The sequence below is a fragment of the Salmo salar genome, chromosome ssa16 (assembly GCF_905237065.1).
Source record: "Salmo salar chromosome ssa16, Ssal_v3.1, whole genome shotgun sequence".
NCBI classification, from domain to species: domain Eukaryota; kingdom Metazoa; phylum Chordata; class Actinopteri; order Salmoniformes; family Salmonidae; genus Salmo; species Salmo salar.
The window spans coordinates 62,865,703-62,892,643 of record NC_059457.1 but is presented as its reverse complement, the minus strand read 5'-3'; the positions used below and the strand labels follow the sequence as shown (position 1 = coordinate 62,892,643).

General features: G+C 42.9%; 1 protein-coding gene across 1 annotated transcript in view; it reads right to left on the bottom strand.

Annotated features, from left to right (window-relative positions):
• Nucleotides 1–26,941, bottom strand: part of LOC106574327 (partitioning defective 3 homolog B) — a 241,797-nt gene that overhangs the window by 21,297 nt on the left and 193,559 nt on the right. Inside the window, exons 20-22 of the mRNA XM_045696696.1 lie at nucleotides 20,226–20,333; nucleotides 19,691–19,951; nucleotides 8,609–8,717 (exon numbers count right to left, since the gene is read on the bottom strand). Of these exons, the coding sequence (XP_045552652.1) occupies nucleotides 8,609–8,717; nucleotides 19,691–19,951; nucleotides 20,226–20,333 (478 nt within the window). The remainder of the gene's footprint in view (nucleotides 1–8,608; nucleotides 8,718–19,690; nucleotides 19,952–20,225; nucleotides 20,334–26,941) is intronic.

Sequence of the window (26,941 nt, the reverse complement as noted above, 5' to 3'; positions counted from 1 at the left end):
GCTCTTTGGTCTTGGCCATGGTGGAGAGTTTGGAATCTGATTGATTGCTTCTGTGGACAGGTGTCTTTTATACAGGTAACAAGCTGAGATTAGGAGCACTCCCTTTAAGAGTGTGCTCCTAATCTCAGCTCGTTACCTGTATAAAAAACACCTGGGAGCCAGAAATCTTTCTGATTGAGAGGGGGTCAAATACTTATTTCCCTCATTAAAATGCAAATCAATTTATAACATTTTTGACATGCGTTTTTCTGGATTTTTTTGTTGTTATTCTGTCTCTCATTGTTCAAATAAACCTACCATTAAAATTATAGACTGATCATTTCTTTGTCAGTACAAAATCAGCAGGGGATCAAATACTTTTTTTCCCTCACTGTATATCTCTCAGATATAGGACAGACACTTCAAAACAAACTTTCTTTCGATTTTCTTTTGACTATGTTTTTCCATGTATGAATCTGTTATTCAATGCATTTCTATGGGCTAATAGCAGTAAGGCCAAATTCAATGTTTCATCAAATATATTTTTATATATAAATATAAAATTCAAATATCAAAATGATCCTTGGTTTGACCATCTTAAAACAATTCCATATGTTACCCCACTATTTATTGTTTCTGCAGTGAGGATTAACCCTCTTCAGATAATTATTTTGTGACTTATCTGCAGAAAAACATTGTTTTGAGCTCAAAAAGCAGTAGTAACAGTATGCAAATCAGGGAGCCAAATTAACGGCTCTTTCACCGATGCGATTCGGTTTATGAACGACCCGTCACAAAAAACTAGGCTGTCGAAGTATGGTATTGTCCAAAAAAAGTGTGTATATTGTCATAAATAATTGAATTTTATTATAAAATATTCACTTAGCCACTCAATCAACGTGACTTTGTTAGCTGAGTCTGTCTGTATATTTGGTTAATTGATCCATTGCTGGACAAGTGGAGGTATTAGCTCATTTATTCATCTATCACTGATCAGAAACATTTAGCATGTAGCCTAAATCAAGTGTACTATTTTGCTTTTGACTCACGTAGTAGGCTTATATAGAGCCTTGGCTATTTTCTTATCCAGTCCCAATCCCACTGAGACCCAAAATCCTAACTCCTGTCTCGCATGAAAAATTCCTACACATGTCAAAATACCGCTATAGCATTTCCCCCAGCTTCTCTGCGCTGTCTCGTACTTGCTGCCCATAGGAGAGCATCGGTAGAGAATGTGTGATCAACGGTAGGAGAGTAGATATGGATATTTTCTTAAACAGAGTTTATCCCCGTTAATAGATCTTGATATTTAAACTATTTGAACTCTTCAACTCCCCATTATTCACGAGCTAATCTGCGATCTGTATAATCGTTAAACAAAATTTTGCCAAATATCTGAGATAACCTCATTCAATGAATGGCAGAATATCTAGCAATTTTAGCAACTATGCTCATTTGACTTTTGTTTGACTGCCGTTTGTACGATTCGACAGTTTGCACGATTCGACAATGCTATAGCCAACTCGGGGTGCGTCCTGGACGTCATTCTTTTTTTGGAAGAACCCTTGCATAGTAGCCATATCTTGATTTTAAACACTTTATATGGGCACTTCCGAGTTTTGCATTATTTCCAAGGACTCTCAAGATAAATTTGAATTAATTCCGGTATTGAAATTTAGGATTAATATTTTCCAGAAAATCTACTAACTTCTACATTCTCCCGCTCTTGATAAAACTCCCTTCTCTCACTTCTGGGTCATTCCACCTCAAAAAGCAAAAAGAGGATTTCGAAACCCATCATTTCAGATTGTTCTGAAATCGTTTCTGTAGTTAGTAACAGACACGATTAACATTCATGAAAGTTAGGTCCAAATCGGATGTTGGGTTTATTTATTGAATATTATCTGAATCCTATAATTTATAATTGCCAATATTAGTGCAATCAATAAAGTTAATTTCTCTGAGATCAAAAAAATTATGCTTCAGGAATGCTAATCTCACCTGTGTCTAACTACAGAAATAATTATTTCATAACAATCTGAGATGGTGGGTGTCATGGCTTGCTGAAATGACATGGAATGACTCTTCTACCCCTTCTCTCACTGTTAATAAACCTCCCTTTTCTCACTTCACCCTCTCTCTCTCTTAATGAACCTCCCCTCTCACGTCTACTCTCGGTTGATGAACCTCCCTTTTCTCACTTCTACTCTCTGGTGATAAACCTCCCTTTTCTCCCTCTCGCTACACCTTCCTGTTCTTCACCAGTCTCTCAACAAAGCAGTCTTTCTTTTAATCTCTCTCCCCCCTCCCTCCCACCCTCTCTCTCCTCCAGTCCACAACATAATTCTGCGGTAGGCTACCCACTGTGCTACAGTATGTAAGCAACCCCCCACAGTAAGCACACACACATCAGGAGAAGCACACCAGCTCATCCATTACCCCTTTTTGTGTTGGTGCTGCTGGGCTGTCAAGCCCAAACAAGACTGATCTCTGGTCAGTGGTAGATCAGTCACTGATCTAAACACAACACAGGTCACTTCTCTGTAGTACAGCATTAGCTCCCTCCTATGAGGCTTTGATATATTACATAATAAATAATGGTCCAACTATTGCTAGCAGGGATAATCTAGACTCCAGTAGGGGATGGGCGGGTATCTCCAGTCCTGGAGGGCCGTAGAGTCTGCTTTTGTTCCAGCTCAGCTCTAATAACATTTCTATTCAAACCTATTGGGGTCTAAATTGAACGGGCACATGATCGAGTCATTGTTTGAGTTGTTAGTGTTAGGCCTGAACAAAAGCCTGCGGTTACCGTGGCCCTGAGTTGCCCCGTCCACCCCTCATCTAAAGGGAACATCATGCTCAAAAGACTAGGCTCTACACACCCACCACACACAATTATGGTTATGCCTGGGCATCTGCGCAGCACTAGGGGTTTTCTTGCCCCCTGGGCATCCCACACTCCCACAGCGCTCCTGGGGGTAGAGTAGACCATCACCATCAGACGAGAGGCACGCTAGCCATCCATCACTGTGACGGCGGTGGTTTTTGTTTACTTAATGATGTGGAGGGTGTTTATGAAGCGACGCCCGCCCCCCACAGCTCGCATCATCTGCCCCCAGGAGCTGACATTAAAACATCATCAACGTGATCGATGTCCACCCGACAACAGAGGGTGGGAGGGGGGGTACTGCTCCGGAGGAAACGGGTCCTATCTTTTGTGGAGTGTGTGGGAGGGTGGAGTGTGGGTAGTATGTGTATTTGTGTGATCAAGTAGGTGTGTGTTTGATAGAGTGTGTGGGAGGGTGGAGTGTGGGTAGTATGTGTATTTGTGTGATAGAGTAGGTGTGTGTTTGATAGAGCGTGTGGGAGCGTGGAGTGTGGGTAGTATGTGTATTTGTGTGATAGAGTAGGTGTGTGTTTGATAGAGCGTGTGGGAGCGTGGAGTGTGGGTAGTATGTGTATTTGTGTGATAGAGTAGGTGTGTGTTTGATAGTGTGTGTGCGCGTGTGCTTGTGTTCGTTAATGTGCCACTCACAGTGCCCCTGTGTGTGTGTGTGTGTGTGTGTGTGATTCCCAGGGTAATGCGTTGGAGATAAGGTGTTTATTATATTCCTCCTGCGCTATCGGCCCCGCCAGCGCCCTCCCTGATATCCAAGTTACCGTCTCTTGTAGCCAGTTCACTTCCTCAAGCCTTCATTTTTCCTCCCTTCATTACTTCAACTATGGTTGTATCCCAAATGGCACCTTATTCCCTATATGGTGCTCTGCTTTTGACCAAAGCCAATGTGTCTTCTATCTTCCATGGTCAAGAACATTTTCCGCTGTAAATCGCCATCTTCGGTACATGGACGTTTCAGAAAAGGACTTGTAAAACACTTAATTATATTTCATTTAGTTGGGTGTTTTTCAGTCGGTTAGACATTCACCGAATACCACAGATGTCTGGATTAGACCAAGTAAGGCTGCCTCTGACATAGCACCCTATTCCCCAAATAGTGCACTCCGTTTAACCAGGGCTCATTTTGGACACACCCTTTCCTTGCCTATGCCACATGCTTGTGGTAGAGTGGAACTCCAAAATGGCTGCCAGATGCATGTGGCTTACTGCGTAGGGGACATCACTGCCAGCTACTGTGGCAGCCGAATGGACAGCCACATCTAAAAATACCAGAAACTGGCCAGTCTGTACACGGAGGCCCAACAGGCATCATATACACTATCATTATGCCTCGAAAGGATAAAAAGCTCTAGAGCATGGTCCCAAATGGCACAGTATTCCCTATATAATGCACTACCCTTGAGCAAGGCAGTTAACCCCTAAAAATAAGTGCCCCCCCAGGCACTGATGGTGTGAACTTCGATTAAGGCAGTTCCCCGCACCTCTCTGATTCAGAAGGGTTGGGTTAAATGAGGAAGCCACATTTCGGTAGAATGCATTTAGTTTTACAAATGACTAGGTATCCTCTTTCCCCATAGGGGCCTGGTCAAAAGTAGTGAGCTATTTTGAGAATAGGGTGATATTTGGGACGAAGCCCCTGTACTTGGACAGATGAAGTCGGAAGTTTACATACATTTAAACTCAGTTTTTCACAATTCCTGACATTTAATCCTAGTAAAAATTCCCTGTTTTAGGTCAGTTAGGATCACCACTTTATTTAAAAAATGTGAAATGTCAGAATTATAGTAGAGAGAATTATTTATTTCAGTTTTTATTTCTGTCATCACATTCCCAGTTGGTCAGAAGTTAACATACACTCAATTTGTATTTGGTAGCATTGCCTTTAAATTGTTTAACTTGGGTCAAACATTTCAGGTAGCCTTCCACAAGCTTCCCACAATAAGTTGGGTGAATTTTGGCCCATTCCTCCTGACAGAGCTGGTGTAACTGAGTCCGGTTTGTAGGCCTCCTTGCTCTCACATACTTTTTCAGTTCTGCCCACGAATTTTCTATAGGATTTAGGTCAGGGCTTTGTGATGGCCACTCCAATACCTTGACTTTGTTGTCCTTAAGCCATTTTGCCACAACTTTGGAAGTATGCTTGGGGTCATTGTTCATTGGAAGACCCATTTGCGACCAAGCTTTAACTTCCTGACTGATGACTTGAGATGTTGCTTCAATATATCCACATAATTTTCCTACCTCATGATGCCATCTATTTTGTGAAGTGTACCAGTCCCTCCTGCATCAAAGCACCCCCATAACATAATGCTGCCACCCCCGTGCTTCATGGTTGGGATGGTGTTCTTCGGCTTGCAAGATTCCCCCTTTTACCTCCAAACATAACGATGGTCATTATGGCCAAACAGTTATATTTTTGTTTCATCTGACCAGAGGACATTTCTCCAAAAAGCACAATCTTTGTCCCTATGTGCAGTTGCAAACCGTAGTCTGGGTTTTTTTTATGGCGGTTTTGGAGCAGTGCTGAGCGGCCTTTCAGGTTATTTCGATATAGGACTCATTTTACTGTGGATATAGATACTTTTGTACCCGTTTCCTCCAGCATCTTCACAAGGTCCTTTGCTGTTGTTCTGGGATTGATTTGCACTTTTCACACCAAAGTATGTTCATATCTAGGAGACAGAATGCGTCTCCTTCCTGCACGGTATGACGGCTGCGCAGTCCCATGGTGTTTACACTTGCGTACTATTGTTTGTACAGATGTACGTGGTACCTTCAGGCGTTTGGAAATTGCTCCCAAGAATGAACCAGACTTGTGGAGGTCTACATTTTCTTTCTGAGGTCTTGGCTAATTTCTTTTGATTTTCCCATGATGTCAAGCAAAGAGGCACTGAGTTTGAAGTTAGGCCTTGAAATACATGCACAGGTACACCTCCAACTGACTCAAATGGTGTCAATTAGCCTATCAGAAGCTTCTAAAGCCATGGCATAATTTTCTGGAATTTTCCAAGATGTTTAAAGGCACAGTCAACTTAGTGTATGTAAACTTCTGACCCACTGGAATTGTGATATGGTGAATTATAAGTGAAATAATCTGTCTGCACAAAGTAGATGTCCTGACCGACTTGCCAAAACTATAGTTTGTTAACAAGAAATTCATGGAGTTGTTGAATAACGAGTTTTAATGACTCCAAGCTAAGTGTATGTAAACTTCCGACTTCAACTGTATATGTGGGTGTGTACTGAGACTGACATCTGTACTGAGTGTACTGAGACTGACATCTGTACTGAGACTGACATCTGTACTGAGTGTACTGAGACTGACTGGTCAAGATAAAGGTAGAGAGAAAGGGGAACATGGGATGAAAAGGAGAGGGAACACAAGAGAGAGTATACAGGAGTCACAGACAAGAAAAGACTAGAAAAGGATGACACGCACACACCTATATTCATATATGTGTGGATAAAGGGTTTGAACGAAGCATCAATTCACAATCTGCGCTTTTCTCCTCAAAGAGCTGTGGAATGGTTTGGAGATATTGGTTTGGAGATATTGGTTTGGAGATATTGGTTTGGAGATAAGTTGGAGATATTTTAGCAAGGGATCGGGGGGGCTATCTAATATCTTGTTGGTTAAATTTCCTTATTGTATTTCATGCTTCAAATATGTTTTATGTAAACGAAGCAGGATTGTGTACTGCCATTTTACCATTAAAAGACAACAGTGAAAAACAATTGAACAGAAAGGACACAGAAAAACCTACCCTTATTGTATTTTATGTTTGCTGTTATTGTCCGTTTGTGAAACCTGAAAATGTCTAAATATATTATATATATATATATATATTTTGTTGTAAAGATGGAGAAATCCTACACGCACCTCTATATTCTTTTCAATTAAACATTTTCCCCAGTGCGGTACGAGGCACAACGGAAGAATGGGCCTTGTGTGAACTGGTATGAGCAGCGCAATACTCAAGTGTCATTAAATCTCAAAACATTCAAGGCTACCAAACTAGGCTGCTGAAAAGAGCAAAGACAGACAGCTGAAAGGAGGGCACAATATAGGCTACACAGGGAGACACGGGCGCAACAACTGCCAGAGTGAATGAAATGTTGAAACATTTTAATTTACTCTCTCTCTCTGTATATATTGTAACTATTAGTCTGCTGTCTCTTTCCATTTAACTTACAGTATTTCAATTTTGTTCTCAAGGTTTACCTCACACATTCTATATGTGCTATACAGTAAATAGGTTTAACATGCTTCTATAAGGTCTCAATATGCTTTCTGTCTCTGCCTGTGATTTCATTGCAGTCTCTGTTTAAATGATAATGTTCCATAAGCAGCTGCCTCAGGGGAAGCACCTACAGCTGTGCTGTTGACGTGGCGTTTGTTTCTACGGCAACTAACAATGAGATGATCGCGAGATGCCTTGCACTCACTGCCTCCTAATTGTGTTTGAATAAGGGTATTCGAAGGAACACACAACAAGAAACGATTCCAAGAGAATGATGTTCTTTGACGGATCAGACAGAACCGGGGATCATGAGGACGGTTTAATTGTCTCAGTGTTCGGATAACATTATAAGATGGTTCCACACGCGCAACCAGAAGTGAGCGAGAGAGGAAAGTGAAAGAGAGCATGTTTGTTCAGGCTGAGCAGTAGCGCTAAAATGTCACCACCTTAATGGTTATTTGCTTAAAGAGAGAGAAATAGAGAGAGAAATAGAGAGAGAAAAAGAGAGAGAAAGAGGGTGCTGCCACTGTTGAACACTTAATCCTAACAAGAGGGAGCTACAAATAAAACAGCCGGGCAGGCTCTAAGACAAAATGGATCGATGCGCCCCCTTTTGCCCTCAGAACCGCATTCATTCTTCAGGGCTTGGACCCTACAATGTGTTGAAATCGTTCCACAGGGACGCTGGTCCATGTTGACTCCACCACTTCCCACAGTTGTGCCAAGTTGGCTGGATGTCCTCTAGGGTGGTGGACCATTTTTGATACACAGGAGAAACGGTTGAGCGTGAAAAACCCAGCAGCGTTGCAGTTCTTCACACCCTCAAACCGGTGCGCCTGGCACCTATTGCCATACCCCGTTCAAAGGCACTTAAATATTTTGTCTTGCCCATTCATGAATGGCACACATACACAATCCATGCCTCAATTGTCTCAAGGCTTAAAGGTGTCTTTGACACAGACTAGCCACTCTCCCCCTTCATCTACACTGATTGAAGTGGATTTAACAGTTGACATCAACAAGGGATCATAGCTTTCACCTGGTCAGTCTTTGTCATGGAAAGAGACATGTTTTGTACCCTCAGTATATAGCGTGCTTAGGATCTCCTTTCTCTCAGAGCCAGGGTGTGTTTGTCCCAAATGGCACCCTAGCTCGGGCTCTTGTCAAAAAGAAGAGCACTTTATAAGGAATAGGGTGCCATTTGGGAAGCGAGCAGAGAAAGACACTTGATGTCTCTAGGCAGTGGGCAGGGACTCGAAGAATGGATTATCATGGAGTTAATCTCCATGTTCTGCTGAGATGATGCGTGTAAACCACTTGCGGTGGTTAATCTAGTCGCTGTGATCTGCGTAGGCACAGCAGGAGGCGAGCCAGAGGACTCCAAGTCAGGACACACACACATTCATGTCCACACCCATACATTCAAGCACCCACACAGATGCATAATGTGCCCGAGCGCGCATGCGCATGCGCACGTACGCACACTCACTCGCGGTGGGTCGTAGTCGAGGGCTCTGCGGCGGATGACCTCCAGCTCTTCGTAAGCGGGCGCAGCACGGGCCTGCTGGAGCTCTCTCCTGAGCTTCTGGACACGCTCACTGAGAGAAAGAGAAATAAAAAAAGAGCGAGAAAGAGCTCCAATAAAATCACAGGAAGACACATGAACCATACAACACAGGAACCATACATGTAAAATCCACTCTGTGTTACATGGAAAGAGACGACAGACCAATATAAGATGAGAGAGAGAGCGAGAGAAAGAGCAAGAGTTTACCAAGTTTGGTAACCCACACACACAAATTTATGCATACACACCCACAAACAAACTAGACACCCAACCTCTCCCACTCATACTAATGTTGTGACCCAAGGCAGGTATTGATTCTGGGGCAGGAGTGAGAGCTTCATTAGAGGGGAACCAGCACAGGCATAAATGCTAGAAGTTCCTTTAATGACCATGGCCTTAATTAGCAGGCCTGGCTGGTGCTCTGGTGGTGCGCTGACAAGAGGATGTGAATGTGTTGTTCTAAACCATCCTACCTCCTGTCAATGGGGACAGACTGAGGCAGACATCCATTGATATGCAGAGTCTCTCTCTACCAACCCAGCCGAATACACAGTGGAACAGACTGACAGACAGAGCTGCAGTCCCTCACCTGCCACACAATCAAACGGACACACACACACACAAACGCAATACCCTGCAGCTACCACCACTCAGGGACTAATACCAATTTGAAATTCAGGCATATAAGTCGAGTTCTCGCCTAATTCTTCCATTGATTTAAATGTGCAATTTACAATAGGTCCAAATTAGAACACGGTCCTAAAATAATACGTGAAGACTAACCCTTGGTCTTCACGTAGCATCGTTGATGTCGTTTGTTTTGAAATTGAGGACTTCACTGTTTAAGGTGAGGATGTTTAAAATATGGACCAATCGTTTCATCCATCACCCACTCAACTCACCCCCCCCTCCCTCCCTCCCACTTCTACTCCAGTAGCTACAGCAGCTGAGCAGGGACATTCAGAGCAGAGAAAGAAGACATTTTCAAAAACCCATTCATGCGGTCTTCGAACCATCATTAGGGCTGCCATCTTGATTGAGCATGTCGTCTCTCGTAATGAAAAAACATTCTAATTATTGCTCCAACCTAATCTCGCACACCTGATTCTAACAATCAACTGGTTGATAAGCTCATGTTAGTTGCAACTGGGGATAGAGCGAAAACCTACAGGATGGTAGCTCTCCGGGAACAAGGTTGAGCAGCCCTGCATTATGTAGAACACTTCTTTTAGGGACTAGGATGGTGCCATTTTAGACGCAGTCCATGTAAAGGTTCAGCACATACCTACTAAATGACTCCCCCTTCATTCTGTTAAGAACCCTATTTTGATGATTATTCCCTATAGGAATTTGTTCTCAAGGTACCATCTCTAAGGTCAGAGGTTACTGTAAAGCAAGTCTTTGTAATTGGTATCTGGGCCCCTGAGCCCCCCCAAAAAAAAATATATATATATATAAAATAAAAAATATTCGGTAATTGGTGTCCTTAAGCGATGAAGACGGTTCAAATGTATAGTCTATTCAACCCCCAGGTCCCAGGCCTTGATGTTATGTTTTGGAACTAGGCACGGAAGGATGAAACAACGAACAGATGAGGAAGAGTATTTCGGTTCGCCCTTCCCTCTTGAGCAGGGGTGTCAACCTCATTCCACGAAGGGCAGAGTGTCAGCGGGTTTTTGGTTTTTCCTTTCAATTAAGACCGAGACAACCAGTTGAGGGGAGTTCCTTACTAATTAGTGATCTTAATTTATCAATGAACTACAAGGGTGGAGTGACAACTTTTTAAAATGTAACCTTTATTTAACTAGGCAAGTATTTACAATGACGGCCTTCCCCGGCCAAACCCGTACGACGCTGGGCCAATTGTGCGCCGCCCTATGGGACTCCCAATTACGTCTGGATGTGATACAGCCTGGATTCGATCCAGGGACTGTAGTGACGCCTCTTGCAATGAGATGCAGCGCCTTAGCCTGCTGCGCCACTCGGGAGCTCCACCATCTAGAGTGTGACAGATTATTACAAACCTTGCAGAAGTGTAGTTTTGGTGTCCCTGTACACAATTTGTTTAATAAAACACGTAAATATATTGCTCTTGCATCCAGCATTTCTCCACACCTTAACCAGTTTAAATTCCTAAAAATTCAGTGCACCTATAGGAACTGCTACTGAAAGTACTTTGAAATATCAAGGGGGAGAGAGAGAAGATAGTGGGCAATATGGTTGAATGGCGCGAACCCGGCTTCCGAGATTTACTGGGATTTGCCGCCCAAAACCACTCCCTTTTCACACGATAAATAACTGCGAGGTACGAGTAAGTTATAAGAAATTATTTATATGAACACATGGCGTGAAATAGAACTGTTAAATTATACGCAATGTCTAAATATGGCTTCTCTATGGCCTCTGCATGATAAATCATCAACGCTCAGGGTGGGGACAGACAACCCATCTCAGTATGGAGTGCAGTTCACAATGCATGTACAGTAGACCTATCATCTCACCATGGTAACTTTCCTGTTTTGTGACAGGTAGGCCTGCATTTTCTGCAGCATGGTCTATGCAATAATATAAAGACGGAATGCGTGTCTGATTTACCCATCTATATCTGGCTTTCGGGGGTCACCTTATTTTTTTAATTGTAAAGATGATATATATATAAAAACATTTTTTTTATTGCAGCTTGAATATCAGTCTCTCACAGTCGTTCTCCAACTCCATTCAAATTGCATCCACAATAGATAATCCTTTTCTGGACTGACACAATATATATATATATATATATATATATATATATATATATATATATATATATATATATATATAAAAACACACACACACACACACATACATACACATATACACTACTAGAGCTAATAAAAAATGGTTACCCAAGAGAACACATAGCTTGCTCCATCTATGGGCTTTTAGGTTTTTCTGTTATGTGTAATGTGCAGTAGCCATATATAATATATGTATTGGATAACGGCACAACCATTTGGGCTTGGCCTCATTAAATGTCTAATGTAGGGCTCATCAGGCTCAGGTAGCGTCAGGATTGAATTTTCAATCAAAGCTCTAAATCACATCTGGACATAGGCCTATTCATATGCTTTATAACGCTTTGAAGGACAATTCCGGTTTTGGCGGGAAATACCGGGTTATCTGGGAGAAAAGTTACTTATTCTCGGGATGGAACATTTGTAAAATCCCGGGATAATATTTAACCCTAGTGGGAACTGGGCAGACGGTTCTTTACTTAGCTCAACTGTTTAACAGAATACAAACATTTCAGAATAATGTGGGAGGTTATAACTCCTCCATTAAGCATAAACTTTAGGCAGAAAGCATAAATACTAAGATCAGAGAATTGGTGATTCAGCTGGTCTTTGAGGTCAGGTACACCTAAATTCACCATGTCTATGCAGGCACGTTTGTGTGTCTATGTGTGTGTGTCCATGCGTGGGAGCATTGAACCAGGTTGTCATCAGAAGCTAATTTCCCCTCGTTTGCCACCCAGACACCAGGGAGCCCAGAGCACCAGTGGAAAGTTCAGTAAAGGGTAAAGATATTTATTTTTCCTCTTATCCAGGGGGAGGGATGGGGGAGCCAGAACTTTCAGAACATTCCATTCCCTTTGGTCTCACCTGTGTGTGTGTGTATGTGTCCAACCTCAGGAGGACTAATTAGGGAGACTTGGCCATTGAACTAGGGCCACCGGGACTCGGACTGTCTCTGACTGGCCACATCAAAGAGAAGACAGGACAGGATGAAGGAAAGTTTAAGTAAACTGAAATGGTGCTGTATTGATCATCCGTTGAGGAATGTTGCAATTATGGTGGCTGAGAGGGCGATGGTGCAACGATTCGGTCAGCATAGTTCTGGAGAACTCCAACCACACCATCTCCCTGTCTTTCCTACTGACACCACTAGTGCATACTGTCCTTATGGGTTGCAGATGGACTAGTGTCTAGGATAAGGGCTATATACAGTTGAAGTCGGATGTTTAAATACACCATAGCCAAATACATTTAAACTCAGTTTTTCACAATTCCTAACATTTAATCCTAGTAAAAAGTCCCCGTCTTAGGTCAGTTTGGATCACCACTTTATTTCAAGAATGTGAAATGTCAGAATAATAGTAGAGAGAATGATTTATTTCAGCTTTTATTTCTGTCATCACATTCCCAGTGGGTCAGAAGTTTACATACACTCAATTAGCATTTGGTAGCATAGCCTTTAAAACTTTTAACTTGGGTCAAACATTTCGGGTAGCCTTCCACAAGCTTCCCACACTAAGTTGAGTGAATTTTGGCCCATTCCTCCTGACAGAGCTGGTGTAACTGAGTCAGGTTTGTAGGCCTCCTTGCTCGCACACGCTTTTTCAGTTCTGCCCACAAATTTTCTATAGGATTGAGGTCAGGGCTTTGTGATGGCCACTCCAATACCTTGACTTTGAAGTCCTTAAGCCATTTGCGACCAAGCTTTAACTTCCTGACTGATGTCTTGAGATGTTGCTTCAATATATCCACATAATTTTCCTACCTCATGATGCCATCTATTTTGTGAAGTGCACCAGTCCCTCCTGCAGCAAAGCACCCTCACAACATGATGCTGCCACCCCCGTGTTTCACAGCTGGGATGGTGTTCTTTGGCTTGCAAGCCTCCCCCTTTTTCCTCCAAACATAACGATGGTCATTATGGCCAAACAGTTCTATTTCTTGTTTCATCAGACCAGAGGACATTTCTCCAAAAAGTACGATCTTTGTCCCCATGTGCAGTTGCAAACCGTAGTCTGGCTTTTTTTATGGTGGTTTTGGAGCAGTGGCTTCTTCCTTGCAGAGCGGCCTTTCAGGTTATGTCGATATAGGACCCGTTTTACTGTGGATATAAATACTTTTGTACCCGTTTCCTCCAGCATCTTCACAAGGTCCTTTGCTGTTGTTCTGGGATTGATTTGCACTTTTCACACCAAAGTACTTTCATCTCTAGGAGACACTACTTCACTACTTACATACCATCATCTGCTCATCATCATCTGCTCATCTATCACTCCTGTGTTAATCTGCTAAATTGTAATTACTTTGCTACTATGGCCTATTTATTGCCTTACCTCCTCATGCCATTTGCACACACTGTAAATAGAGGTTATTTTTTTTTCTATTGTGTTGACTGTACGCTTGTTTATTCCATGTAACTCTGTGTTGTTGTTTCTGTCGCACTGCTTTGCTTTATCTTGGCCAGGTCGCAGTTGTAAATGAGAACTTGTTCTCAACTAGCTTACTTGGTTAAATAAAAGTGAAATAAAAATAAAAAAACAGAACACATCTCCTTCCTGAGCGGTATGACGGCTGCGTGGTCCCATGGTGTTTATACTTGCGTACTATTGTTCGTACAGATGAACGTGGTTTCTTCAGGCATTTGGAAATTGCTCCCAAGTACCAGACTTGTGGAGGTCTACAATTATTTTTCTGAGGTCTTGGCTAATTTCTTTTGATTTTCCCATGATGTCAAGCAAAGAGGCACTGAGGCCTTGAAATACATCCACAGGTACACCTCCGATTGACTCAAATGATGTCAATTAGCTTATCAGAAGCTTCTAAAGCCATGACATCATTTTCTGGAATTTTCCAAGCTGTTTAAAGGCACAGTCAACTTAGTTTATGTAAACTTCTGACCCACTAGAATTGTGATACAGTGAATTATAAGTTAAATAATCTGTCTGTAAACAATTGTTGGAAAAATGACGTGTCATGCACAAAGTAGATGTCCTAACCGACTTGCCAAACTATAGTTTGTTAACAAGAAATTTGTGGAGTGGTTGAAAAACGAGTTTTAATGACTCCAAGCTAAGTGTATGTAAACTTCCGACTTCAACTGTATATGTGGGTGTGTACTGAGACTGACATCTGTACTGAGTGTACTGAGACTGACATCTGTACTGAGTGTACTGAGACTGACATCTGTACTGAGTGTACTGAGACTGACATCTGTACTGAGTGTACTGAGACTGACATCTGTATTTGTGGAGTGGTTGAAAAACGAGTTTTAATGACTCCAACCTAAGTGTATGTAAACTTCCGACTTCAACTGTACATTTTGTATTCTGACGTTCATATTTTTTATTTAACTACATTGAAATACGATACATGGCTTTATAAGAAACTCCTCAGGTGACAATTTTTTGTTCCCTCTTTCCTCCCTCTCCTCCCTTTCCCTGGTCTGTGGGGAGACTAGATGACCTTTTCTCTAATAATATTTGACAAGCGTTTTTCTCCACAGGTTAGCCCTTAGTGTCGCTGTAATCAAATGTGACACCCATCCATGGACGCACCTGCCATCGAAGTCCAAATAAAAACATTTCCGGGCGCTAAATTATGTAGACACTCCAGAGTCAACTTGCTCCTCTCTGACAGGTGAGGGGGGAGGAGGACGCACCACTACTGAGCATGTGCACATCAAACACACACACGTATACACACACACACGCGCACACACACACAAATTAAGCCATAATATAATTCATCATTGGATTCTAGACTGGAGTGTTGCTAGGTTACAAAAAGGCTTCGCAGCAAAACCACTGAGCGGGTTTGAGTGTGTGTCGGCAAAGCTGTGTGTCCATATGCATGAATGAATCAATGAATGGGTGCGTTTCGCAAGCAGATGTGTGTTGTAAGTCTGTAAATGTGTGTGTGGTTGGAACCCAGGACTATGTGGCGTAACTAAACTATCGTACAGTCAATTCCAACCAGACTAAGTTGATCATGTTACGCTGTTCCTAGCTCCAATTAGTCATCCATTATAAATGTCAGTAGAATATGGAGCGTTCAGATTATGCTGCTGTAGTCGAGCAGGGAGAGGAGAGGGAGAAAGAGAGAGGGAGGCAGAGACAAAGAGAAAGAAAAGGAGAAAAAGGGAAAGCGAGAGGGAGAAATGGAAAGAATGAGGGAAGAGGAAAGAAGAACAGAATGGTGGAGTAATTAAGTGGCCAGTTAGAGGAGTCTAACTGATCTGTCAAGCTGCTAGACTGTGGCTAATTATCCTCCCCTTTTTTCCCCTCCGTATGTCTGACTCGTTCCCTTCATTGCAGTCAATCTATTATTTTCCCATCCCTCTCCCTCCTTCCCTCTATCATAATCTCCCTCTAACTTTCAAATAAAATAACATTTTATTTGCCATATGCTTCGCAAACAGGTGTAGATGAACAGTGAAATGCTTACTTACGGGTCCTTTTCTCACACATGCAAAGTTAAGATAAAGATTAAAAAATAGTGACATGAGGAAGAAATACACAGTGAATAATGAATAACAATAACGAGTAAAAATAGCACGCCTATATAAAGGGAGTACCAGTACTGAGTCGATGCGCAGGGATACGAGTTCATTGAAGGAGCTATGCACATATACAGTGGCAAGAAAAAGTCTGTGATCCCTTTGGATTTACCTGGATTTCTGCATAAAATGGTCATAACATTTGATCTGATCTAAGTCAATAGACAAAACACAGTGTGCTTTAACTAATAATACACAAGTTACTGTATTTGTCTTGTCTATATTGAATACATCATTTAAACGTCCCCAGTCTAGGTCCGAAAAAGTATGTGAACCCCTAGGCTAATGACTTCTCCAAAAGCTAATTGGAGTCAGGAGTGAGCTGACCTGGAGTCCAATCAATGAGACGAGATTGGAGATGTTGGTTAGAGCTGCCTTGCCCTATAAAAAACACTCACAAAATTTGAGTTTGCTATTCACAAGAAGCATTGCCTGATGTGAACCATGCCTCGAACAAAAGAGATCTCAGAAGACCTAAGATTAAGAATTGTTGACTTGCATAAAGCTGGAAAGGGTTACAAAAGTATCTATAAAAGCCTTGATGTTCATCAGTCCATGGTTCGACAAATTGTCTATAAATGGAGAAAGTTCAGCACTGTTGCTACTCTCCCTAGAAGTTGCCGTTCTGCAAAGATGACTGCAAGAGCACAGCGCAGAATGCTCAATGAATGAGGAAAAGAAGAATCCTAGTGTCAACTAAAGACTTACAGAAATCTCTGGAATATGCTAACATCTCTGTTGACGAGTCTACGATACGTAAAACACTAAACAAGAACGGTGTTCAAGGGAGGACACCACGGAAGAAGCCACTGCTGTCCAAAAAAACCCATTGCTGCACATCTTTAGTTCATGAAAGAGCACCTGGATGTTCCAAAAATATTCTGCGGACAGATGAAACTAAAGTTGAGTTGTTTGGAAGGAAGACGCAACACTATGTGGGGAGAAAAAAAAAGGCACAGCACACCAACATCAAAACCTCATCCCAGCTGTAAAGTATGGTGGAGGGAGCATCATGGTTTGGGACTGCTTTGCTGCCTCAGGGCCTGGACAGATTGCTATCGTTGACGGAAAAATGAATTCCAACGTTAATCAAGACATTTTGCAGGAGAATGTAAGGCTATCTGTCCGCCAATTGAAGCTCAACAGAAGTTGAGTGATGAAATAGGACAACGATCAAAAACACAGAAGTAAATCAACAACAGAATGGCTTCAACAGAAGAAAATATGCCTTCTGGAGCGGCCCAGTCAGAGTCCTGACCTCAACCCGATTGAGATGCTGTGGCATGACCTCAAGAGAGTGGTTCACACCAGACATCCCAAGAATATTGCTGAACTGAAACAGTTTTGTAAAGAGGAACGGTCAAAAATTCCTCCTGACCGTTGTGCAGGTCTGATCCGCAACTACAGAAAACGTTCGGTTGAGGTCATTGCTGCCAAAGGAGGGTCAACCAGTTATTACATCCAAGGGTTCACATACTTGTTCCACCCTGCACTGTGAATGTTTACACAGTGTGTTCAAAAAAAGACATGAAAACATAATTGCTTGTGTGTTACTAGTTTGAGCAGACTGTGTTTGTCTATTGTGTTGACTTAGATGAAGATCAGATGACATTTCATGACCAATTTATGCAGAAATCCAGGTAATTCCAAAGGGTTCACATACTTTTTCTTGCCACTGTAGGTAGGGGTAAAGTGACTAGGCAACATGGCAGATAATAGACAGTAGCAGCAGCATATGCGGTGAGTGTGAATGTTTGTGAGTGTGTATGTGCGGCGTCAGTATGCATGTGTGTGTGCGTTCTATGTGTAGGCGTGCGTAGTGTGTGTTGGGGTGTCAGTGTAAGTATGTGTGAGTGTATGGGAAGGGTCCAGTGTGTGTGCATAGAGTCAGTACAAGAGAGTTAGTGCAAAAAAGGGTCAATGCAGGTAGTCCGGGTAGCCATTTGATCTGCTATTTAACAGTCTTGTTTAGCAGTCATGGCTTGGGGGTAGAAGCTGTTCAGGGTCCTGTTGGTTCCAGACTTGGTGCACTAGTACTGCTTGCCGTGCGGTAGCAAAGAGAACAGGCGTTTGACAATTTAGAGGTTGTTTGTTACCTCTCTCTCTTTAAAATGACACAATCTCCTTAATGATTTAAAACAGCGTACATTAAATGTTTGCTTCGGGCAAAGCTTGAGGCTCTGCAGACCCTAAACCCCCATGCTGACAAACGCTATAGTACAGTATACTGATAAAGTATGCATCCACGGCTGTGCGTTGGGCTGTGAGCTATACAGCGCATTCTGAAAATATTCAGACTCCTTGAATTTTCCCACATTTTGTTATGTTACAGCCTTATTATAAAATGGATTCAATCGTTTTTTTTCTTCTCTTCTCTCATCAATCTACACACAATACCCCATAATGGCAATGCAAAAATAGGTTTAGAAATTTTAGCAAATATAAAAATATATATTAAAAAATGAAATCACACATTTAAATAAGTATTCAGACCTTTTAATCAGTACTTTGTTGAAGCACATTTGGCAGCGATTACAGCCTCGAGTCTCCTTGGTTATGACGCTACAAGTTTGGCACACCTGTATTTGGCAAGTTTCTCCCATTCTTCTCTGCAGATCCTCTCAAGCTCTGTGAGGTTGGATGGGGAGCGTCGCTGAACAGCTATTTTCAGGTCTCTCCAGAGATGTTTGATTGGGTCCGAGCTCTGGCTGGGCCAGTCAAGGACATTCAGAGACTTGTCCCAAAGCCACTCCTGCATTGTTTTGGACTGTGTGCTTAGGGTCATTGTCCTGTTGGAAGGTGAACCTTCGCCCCAGTCTGAGGTTTTTATCAAGGATCTCTCTGTACTTTGCTCTGTTCATCTTTCCCTCAATCCTGACTAGTCTCCCAGTCCCTGCCGATCAAAAAAACATCCCCACAGCATGATGCTGCCACCACCATGCTTCACTGTAGGGATGGTGCCAGGTTTCCTCTTGACGTGATACTTGGCATTCAGGCCAAAGATCTCAATCTTGGTTTCATCAGATAAGAGAATCCTGTTTCTCATGGACAGAGTCCTTTAGGTGCCTTTTGGCAAACTCCAAGTGCCCTTTACTGAGGAGTGGCTTCTGTCTGGCCACCCTACCATAAAGGCCTGATTGGTGGAGTGCTGCAGAGATGGTTGTCCTTCTGGAAGGTTCCACAGAGGAACTCTGTCAGAGTGACTATTGGGTTCTTGGTCACCTCCCTGACCAAGGCGCTTCTCCCCCAATTGCTCAGTTTGGCCAGGCAGCCAGCTCTAGGAAGAGTCTTGGTGGTTCCAAACTTCTTCCATCTTAAGAATGATGGAGGCCACTGTGTTCTTGGGGAACTTCAATGCTGCAGAATTGTTTTGGTACCCTTCCCCAGATCTGTTCCTCGACACAATCCTGTCTCGGAGCTCTATGGACAATACCTTCGACCTCATGGCTTAGTTTTTGCTCTGACATGCACTGTCAACTGCGGGACCTTATATCCATGATAGATAATGTATTTAAGTGGATCTTTGAAGGCAACAAAGATAACAAAATATCCCCCCATGCTTGCCCAATCCCACTGACCCCATAGTGACAGTATGACCTACTATAACAACTCAAGGCCATACATTGGAGTGCACTGTGAAGGAGTGATTTCCTGGTTTTTGGATCAACTCACCTGTTGCTCAGAGGGGGCTGAAGCTGCGACGTGGAAGTCGAGGGCGTGGCTCTCTGCTTGTTTACCTTGGCATAGAGCCCCTCTAAGTTCTGCCGAGGGCTGGCGGCTGTGTGAGGGCCCCCTGAGGGCCCGCTGAGGAGAAGGGGTGCGGCTGAAGTAGGAGGCTGAGGGGCCCTTGGGGGGCTCCTGAAAGGTGTTGATGCGGGCGTAGTTGGGGTCCTGGTCATCGTCCTCCAAGTCGGGTGGCAGGGGGTCGGGGGTCACGTGGCAGTCCCACACCTCAATGTAACGGAGCTCGTGTCTGTCGGTCATATAAGAGGGGACAGATACTGTCACTCACTGTCTGAATCAAACTCACATTAACTTGATGGCATTGAACAAAAAACTGCATACATTTTATATACGTCATAGAGTGGTGTTTGAATGACGGAGGGTGGAGCCCGAGTGCGACAGACCGAAAGACAGGAAGACAGAGACACGGACAGAGCATTGATTGATGTACACACAGACAACAGGCCGAACGGTGTGCGCTCACCTCACTCCCTCCTCAATCTTGTCCAGCTCCTCCTCGCTCAGAGCCTCCAACTTCTGCTTGGCAGCCTTCACCTCCGCCTTGCTGTTCTCCTCCTTTTTCTTGCCAAACCTAGGGAGGGAGTGGGGGATTGAAAGAGTGAAAGAGGGAGAGACCAAGTGAAAGAAAATTGGTAAGATATTTTTTTCATTTGGGATTCAAAACATTGTGGCGGTTCGTAATGCAAAAATAGACTCAGCAGAGATTACGAAAGGAACTATTTCTAGTTGAGTAGGAGGCCACACAGTCGTGGAGAGACTATAAGAGGGAAGAGAAGGAGTGGACTCAGGGCTTCATGTCTGGAACCAAAACAGCAGAGTCCAGATCACACCGCAGCCAAACATGTGTTCACACTTCCACACAGCAGGACACTGTTCAGCATCGATTACACACATAGACCCTCCACATGCACGCACGCACGCATCTCACACACACACACACACATACAGTACACCAGTCAAAAGTTTGGAAACACCTACTCATTCAAGGATTGTTCTTTATTTTTACAAATTTCTACATTGTAGAATAATAGTAAAGACATCAGAACTATGAAATAACACATATGGAATCATGTGGTAACCAAAAAAAGAGTTAAACAAATCAACATATATTTTACATTTGACATTCTTTAAAGTAGCCACCCTCTGCCTTGCTGCTCCTGAGTGGCGCAGCGGTCTAAGGCACTGCATCTCAGTGCAAAAGGCGTCACTACAGTCCTGGTTCGAATCCTGGCTGTATAACAACCGGCTGTGATTGGGAGTCCCATAGCGCACAATTGGCCCAGCGCCGTCCGGGTTTCCCCAGGGTAGGTCGTCATTGTCAATAAGAATTTGGTCTGACTTGCCTAGTTAAATAAAGGTTAAATATATGTTTTCATTTGTATTAATTTGCACACTCTTGACATTCCATCAACCAGCTTCACCTGGAATGCTTTTCCAACAGTCTTGAAGGTCTTCCCACATATGGGGAACAGTCTTCCAACATATGCTGAGCACTTGTTGGCTGCTTTTCCTTCACTCTGTGGTCCAACTCATCCCAAACCATCTCAATTGGGTTGAGGTCAGCTGATTGTGAGGCCCAGGTCATCTGATGCAGCACTCCATCAGTCTCCTTCTTGGTCAAATAGCCCTTACACAGCCTGGAGGTGTGTTGGGTCACTGTGCTGTTGAAAAACAAATGGTAGTCCATCTAGGCGTAAACCAGATGGGATGGCGTTTCCCTGCAGAATGCTGCAGTAGCCATGCTGGTTAAGTGTGCCTTGAATTCTAAGTAAATCACAGACAGTGTCACCAGCAAAGCACCCCCACACCATCACACCTCCTCCTCCATGCTTCACGACGGGAACCACACATGCAGAGCCCATCTGTTCACCTGCTCTGCGTTTCACAAAGACACGGCAGTTGGAACCAAAAAATCTCAAATTTGGACTCATCAGACCAAAGGACCAATTTCCACTGGTCTAATGTCCATTGCTCGTGTTTCTTGGCCCAACCAAGTCTTCTTATTGGTGTCCTTTAGTAGTGGTTTCTTTGCAGCAATTCGACCATGAAGGCCTGATTCACGCAGTCTCCTCTGAACAGTTGATGTTGAAATGTGTGTTACTTGAACTCTGTGAAGCATTTATTTGGGCTGCAATTTGAGGTGCAGTTAACTCTAATGAACTTATCCTCTGCAGCAGCGGTAACTCTGGGTCTTCCTTTCCTGTGGCGGTCCTCATGAGAGCCAGTTTCATCATAGCACTTGATGGTTATTGTGACTGCACTTGAAGAAACTTTCAACGTAATTGACATTTACCGGATTGACTGACCTTCATGTTGTTTCTCTTTGCTTATTTGAGCTGTTCTTGCCATAATATGGACTTAGTCTTTTACTAAATAGGGCTATCTTTTGTATACCACCCCTACCTTGTCACAACACAACTGATTGGCTCCAATGCATTAAGGAAAGAAATTCCACAAATTAACTTTTAAGAAGGCACACCTGTTAATTAAAATGCATTCCAGGTGACTACCTCATGAAGCTGGTTGAGAGAATGGCAAGAGTTTGCAAAGCTGTCAAAGCAAAGGGTGGCAATTTGAAGAATCTTAAATATAAAATATATTTTAATTTGTTTAACACTTTGGTTACTACATGAGTCCATGTGTTATTTCATAGTTTCGATATCTTCACTATTACTCCACAATGTAGAAAATAGTAAAAATTCAATAAAAACCCTGGAATGAGTAGGTGTGCCCAAACTTTTGACTGGTACTGTACGTATGTGCACACATAGATACCATGTCGACCACACACGTGTACTAGCGTACACACACACACACACACACACACACACACACACACACACACACACACACACACACACACACGTTAGCAATTCACAGCTGAGAAACAGTACCCATAGCTCACACAAACACTATTACACCCACACACATTTGAACCAAACTCACTCCCAAACGTTAGCGCCTTTTAACCATTGTACCAGAGGAAAAGGCGCTAAAGGTTGGTGATAATGTAGTGTGATGATTTGCGAGAGTGGGTTAATGCAGTGGGTGTGTTAGTGAGTTGGAAATGTGGTTGAGATGATGATTAACTGGTATTAATATACAGTATGTATTCTGAACTGATACAACATGCTTTCTGACAGACAGAGGTGAGAGTGTGTAGCTCCGGGGAGAAGTTTCCCCTAGGTACAGATCTAGGAACAGTCTCCCATCCCCCTACCCCAACCTTAACCATTAGTGGGGAAAATGCAAAACAGACCCAGGGTCAGCATCTACAGGAAACTTCACCTTAATCTGACCTCTAAAATATTTTTGTTTTATCTTCTCACATATACTGAACAAAAATATAAATGCAACATGCTAAATTCATTAAGCCTTCATCTATGGATTTCACATGACTGGCCAAGGCCGCAGCCATGGGTGTGACTAGGAGGGCAGAGGCCCACCCACTTGGGAGCCAGGCCCAGCCAATCAGAAATTGTTTTCCCCCAACAAAATAGCTGTATTACAGACACAAATACTCAACCCCCCCATCCTCAGACAATCCCGCAGGTGAAGGAACAGGATATGGAGGTCCTGGGCTGGGGTGGTTACACGTGGGCTGCGGTTGTGCGGCCGGTTGGACATACTGACACATTTTCTACAACGACATTGGAGGCGGTTTATGGTAGAGAGATTAACATTAAATTATCTGGTAACAGCTCTGTTGAACATTCTTGCAGTCAGCATGCCAATTGCACGCTCCCTCAAAACTTGAGACATCTGTGGCATTGTGTTATGTGACAAAACTGCACATTTCAGTGGCCTTTTATTGTCCCCAGCACAAGGTGCACCTGTGTAATGATCATGCTGTTTAATCAGCTTTATGACATGCAACACCTGTCAGGTTTATGGATGGATTATATTGGTCAAGGACAACATTTGAGAGAAATAATCTTTTTGTTTGTATGGAACATTTCTGATATCTTTTATTTCAGCTCATGAAACATGGGACCAACACTTCACATGTTGCGTTTATATTTTTGTTCAGTATAGTTTATTGATTGATTCATGTCAGTAATTGGCCAAAGTCTATTTGCCTGGAATGCCAGGTCTGGACCAGTCCCTGATTAGAAGATAAGATCCAAAACCAGAGCCTGTATTCACAAAATATCAGTAGAAGTGCTGATCTAGAAACAGATCTCCCCTCAATCATTTGGATGCAAAAGGCAAAAATGATCCTAGACAGCACACTTTGTGATTACGGGCCCTAAAGTGTTTTTGCCCTCCAGGCATGAAGTTGAATCACTCTCAAGCTTCCGAAGGGACACCTGAGCTACTGATTATTCCCCCAATGGCCTTCACAGACAGAAAGACATACACATCCCTGGATTAATTCACATATCGATACTGAACGTGACCGTGGTGTTTGGTGTGTGCGTGTGCCTGTGCATGTGTGTCAGCTCCCTGCTGAGTCCAATCTGATCTCTGTGTTTAGCTCATTAGGGACAGGGGCTTGTCTTAACTCTTGTCACTGGCTCTTCTCATTACAGCCCTGAGGGGGACATGGTGTGAATGGCAACCCTGATGGAAGACAGAGGACAAACTCAAATCAGCGGATTATCACTGCACTGCTGCTGGGTTGCCAGATTGGAGATGAATTATCACAGAATATAATCGCAATTTAACCTTGTCTCTTTGCAGCTGACCCAGGTGCATGGGTTAGTCCTAAGCCATATTTTTCAAGCATCTCGGGGGTTGGTTCACTTTTACATTATGGACAGGGAAGACCTGATCCTAGATCAGCATACAACTCTGAGATGCTTGATAAATACGGGCTCTGGAAAGCAAGCTAATGCTAGTCAACTTTGCACCAGTGACACTTAATACCTTTGAATATGAGAGTGCAGCCTACATCAGCCTACTCCAGACTATAAAAACAGCTCTAGGAATAAAAAAGCTCACAACTAGCCTAGCATAGCTTCCCGTACAACCTGCAGACATTGCATCACTGTTAGAAGAATAGTAATATGAATGGCCGATATCATTGCCCATTCTTAGCATGGTGCTGGCAGTAGTATCTATTTCACAGACACCGGCAGTCTGGCCCTCAATGAGAGAAGTGAGCTGGGTGGCTCGTCCCGCTCTTTCACACAGTATTGTGTGTGTGATGGAGACCCACAGCTGGCCTGATCATTATGTGTGCATAAATTAGACCACCTCTCTCTTCTTCTGTGAGAGAGAGACAGAGAGAGAGAGAGAGAGAGAGAGAGAGAGAAAGAGACACAGAGAGAGAGACAGAGACAGAAATCGATATAAAACATTAGGAACACCTTTCTAATATCGAGACCCACTCCCCTTTTCCTTCAGAACAGCCTGGGCATGAACTCCACAAGGTGTCGAAGCTTGACCATGTAGACTCCAATGCTCCCCATAATTGTGTTGAGTTGAGTTGGCTGGACGGCCTTTGGCTGGTGGACCATTGTTGATACACACGGGAAACTGTTGAGCGTGAAAAAGCCAGCAGTTGGCTTGGGCGGTATGCAGATTTTCATATCATCATACAGTCCTGTAATTCTGGGTTTTACGGTATTACTGGCATAGCACACAATGGGGCACTACAAACACAAGAAAAGCCTGTTGGGCTTCTATTACCAGAATGCTAACAAAATTTGAAAAAATGAATAGTCAAAATCACATAGGCGCTGGTAGCTAAATGCTAATGAGAGAAAACGAACAAAGTAATTGCAAATACAGGCAAATCCAGATCATAAAGTTATACAAGCATAGCTTGTAGCTACTGAATGTCATTTTTGGTGAGTGTAGACATTTACAAGTGAAAGTTAACAAGATAAATTGTGCAAATGAACAGCTGTGATGCATTATTTTCTGAAAGAAGAGCATGGAGCAAATGGGAGAAAAACTGATGGCAGAAAGCCACAAGACATCTGATGGTAAATATTTAGTAGTGAATTGCATACAAACCACGTGACTGGCTCAACTGTTCTGGGGAACTACGGTAAGCTTCATAATGTAAAATGATGTGGCAGGTACACAAGTTGACAGCAGGTATTAACTTAAAAAGTAGCTACAACTATTGAAATGTATTGAAAAACTTCAAACACATTTTTAAAGGTATTGAAAAACCATCCTGTGTCTTTTCACAAATACCCCGGTATACAGTATACTGCCCAAGCCTACCCAGCAGTATTGAGGTGTGCCTGACACCTACTACCATACCCTGTTCAAAGACATATTTTTACTTGCTGATTCACACTGAATGGCACACATACACAATCTATGTATCAAAGCTTAAAAATCCTTCTTCAACTGGTCTCCTCTCCTTCATCTAGACTGAAGTGAATTTAACAAGTGACATCAATAAGGGATCAGTATTTTTTACTTAAGTACTTTACACCACTGACACTACCTGCCATGGGAAGGTACAAACCCATTTCCCCTCCATCATAGTTTTTCGCTCCTTCATTTCCCTAATCTCTCACTCTCCTCACCATTTCTTTACCCAAGACAATCAGGTTGTGGAGATCTGAATTGGTGGTCAGATTTGAAGTCAGATTTGTTTTAAGACAAAAGAAAATGTATCGAGTCAGACTTCGGAGCTGGATTCTATCTAGCTGTGTAAATTTGTCCTTATATCAAATCATGTTTATTCAGAAATACAGATGTAATTTTTCATTGTCATTTCCTGTTCCCATTTGATGCTGAGATACCTGACAGTCCCACAAGCTAGAGAAACAACACAGGAAGATGGCCGCCACTCTGTGTGGAAAAGCTCATTGGGAGCCACACACAGCCACACAAAGAGTGGGAGACCTAATTCAAAGCACACTACACCAACATCATAGCACTGGCTGCATTACTTTCACATAATGGTATAAGATGGATGCTCTGGGTTACTGGGTCATTGGTGTCACGGCTTAATGTGGTCCTACTGTCACAAGGGGCCAAACGGAACCATTATTAGCATAGCACTGTCATCATTAGTCTGCCTTTGCCGGTGTGTCAGAGTCACCAGAATGTCTCCTGGGTCTACGATGGTGACACTCCTCCTGAAAGGAAATGAAAAAACTAGAACCAATATCCCCAAAATGTACAAGTATGACAAGACAAAAGACTGTCCGGTTGAGTTCCAGTGAAAATCAGCTTTTTTGGAAGGTGCCTTTACTCATCATCTTAATC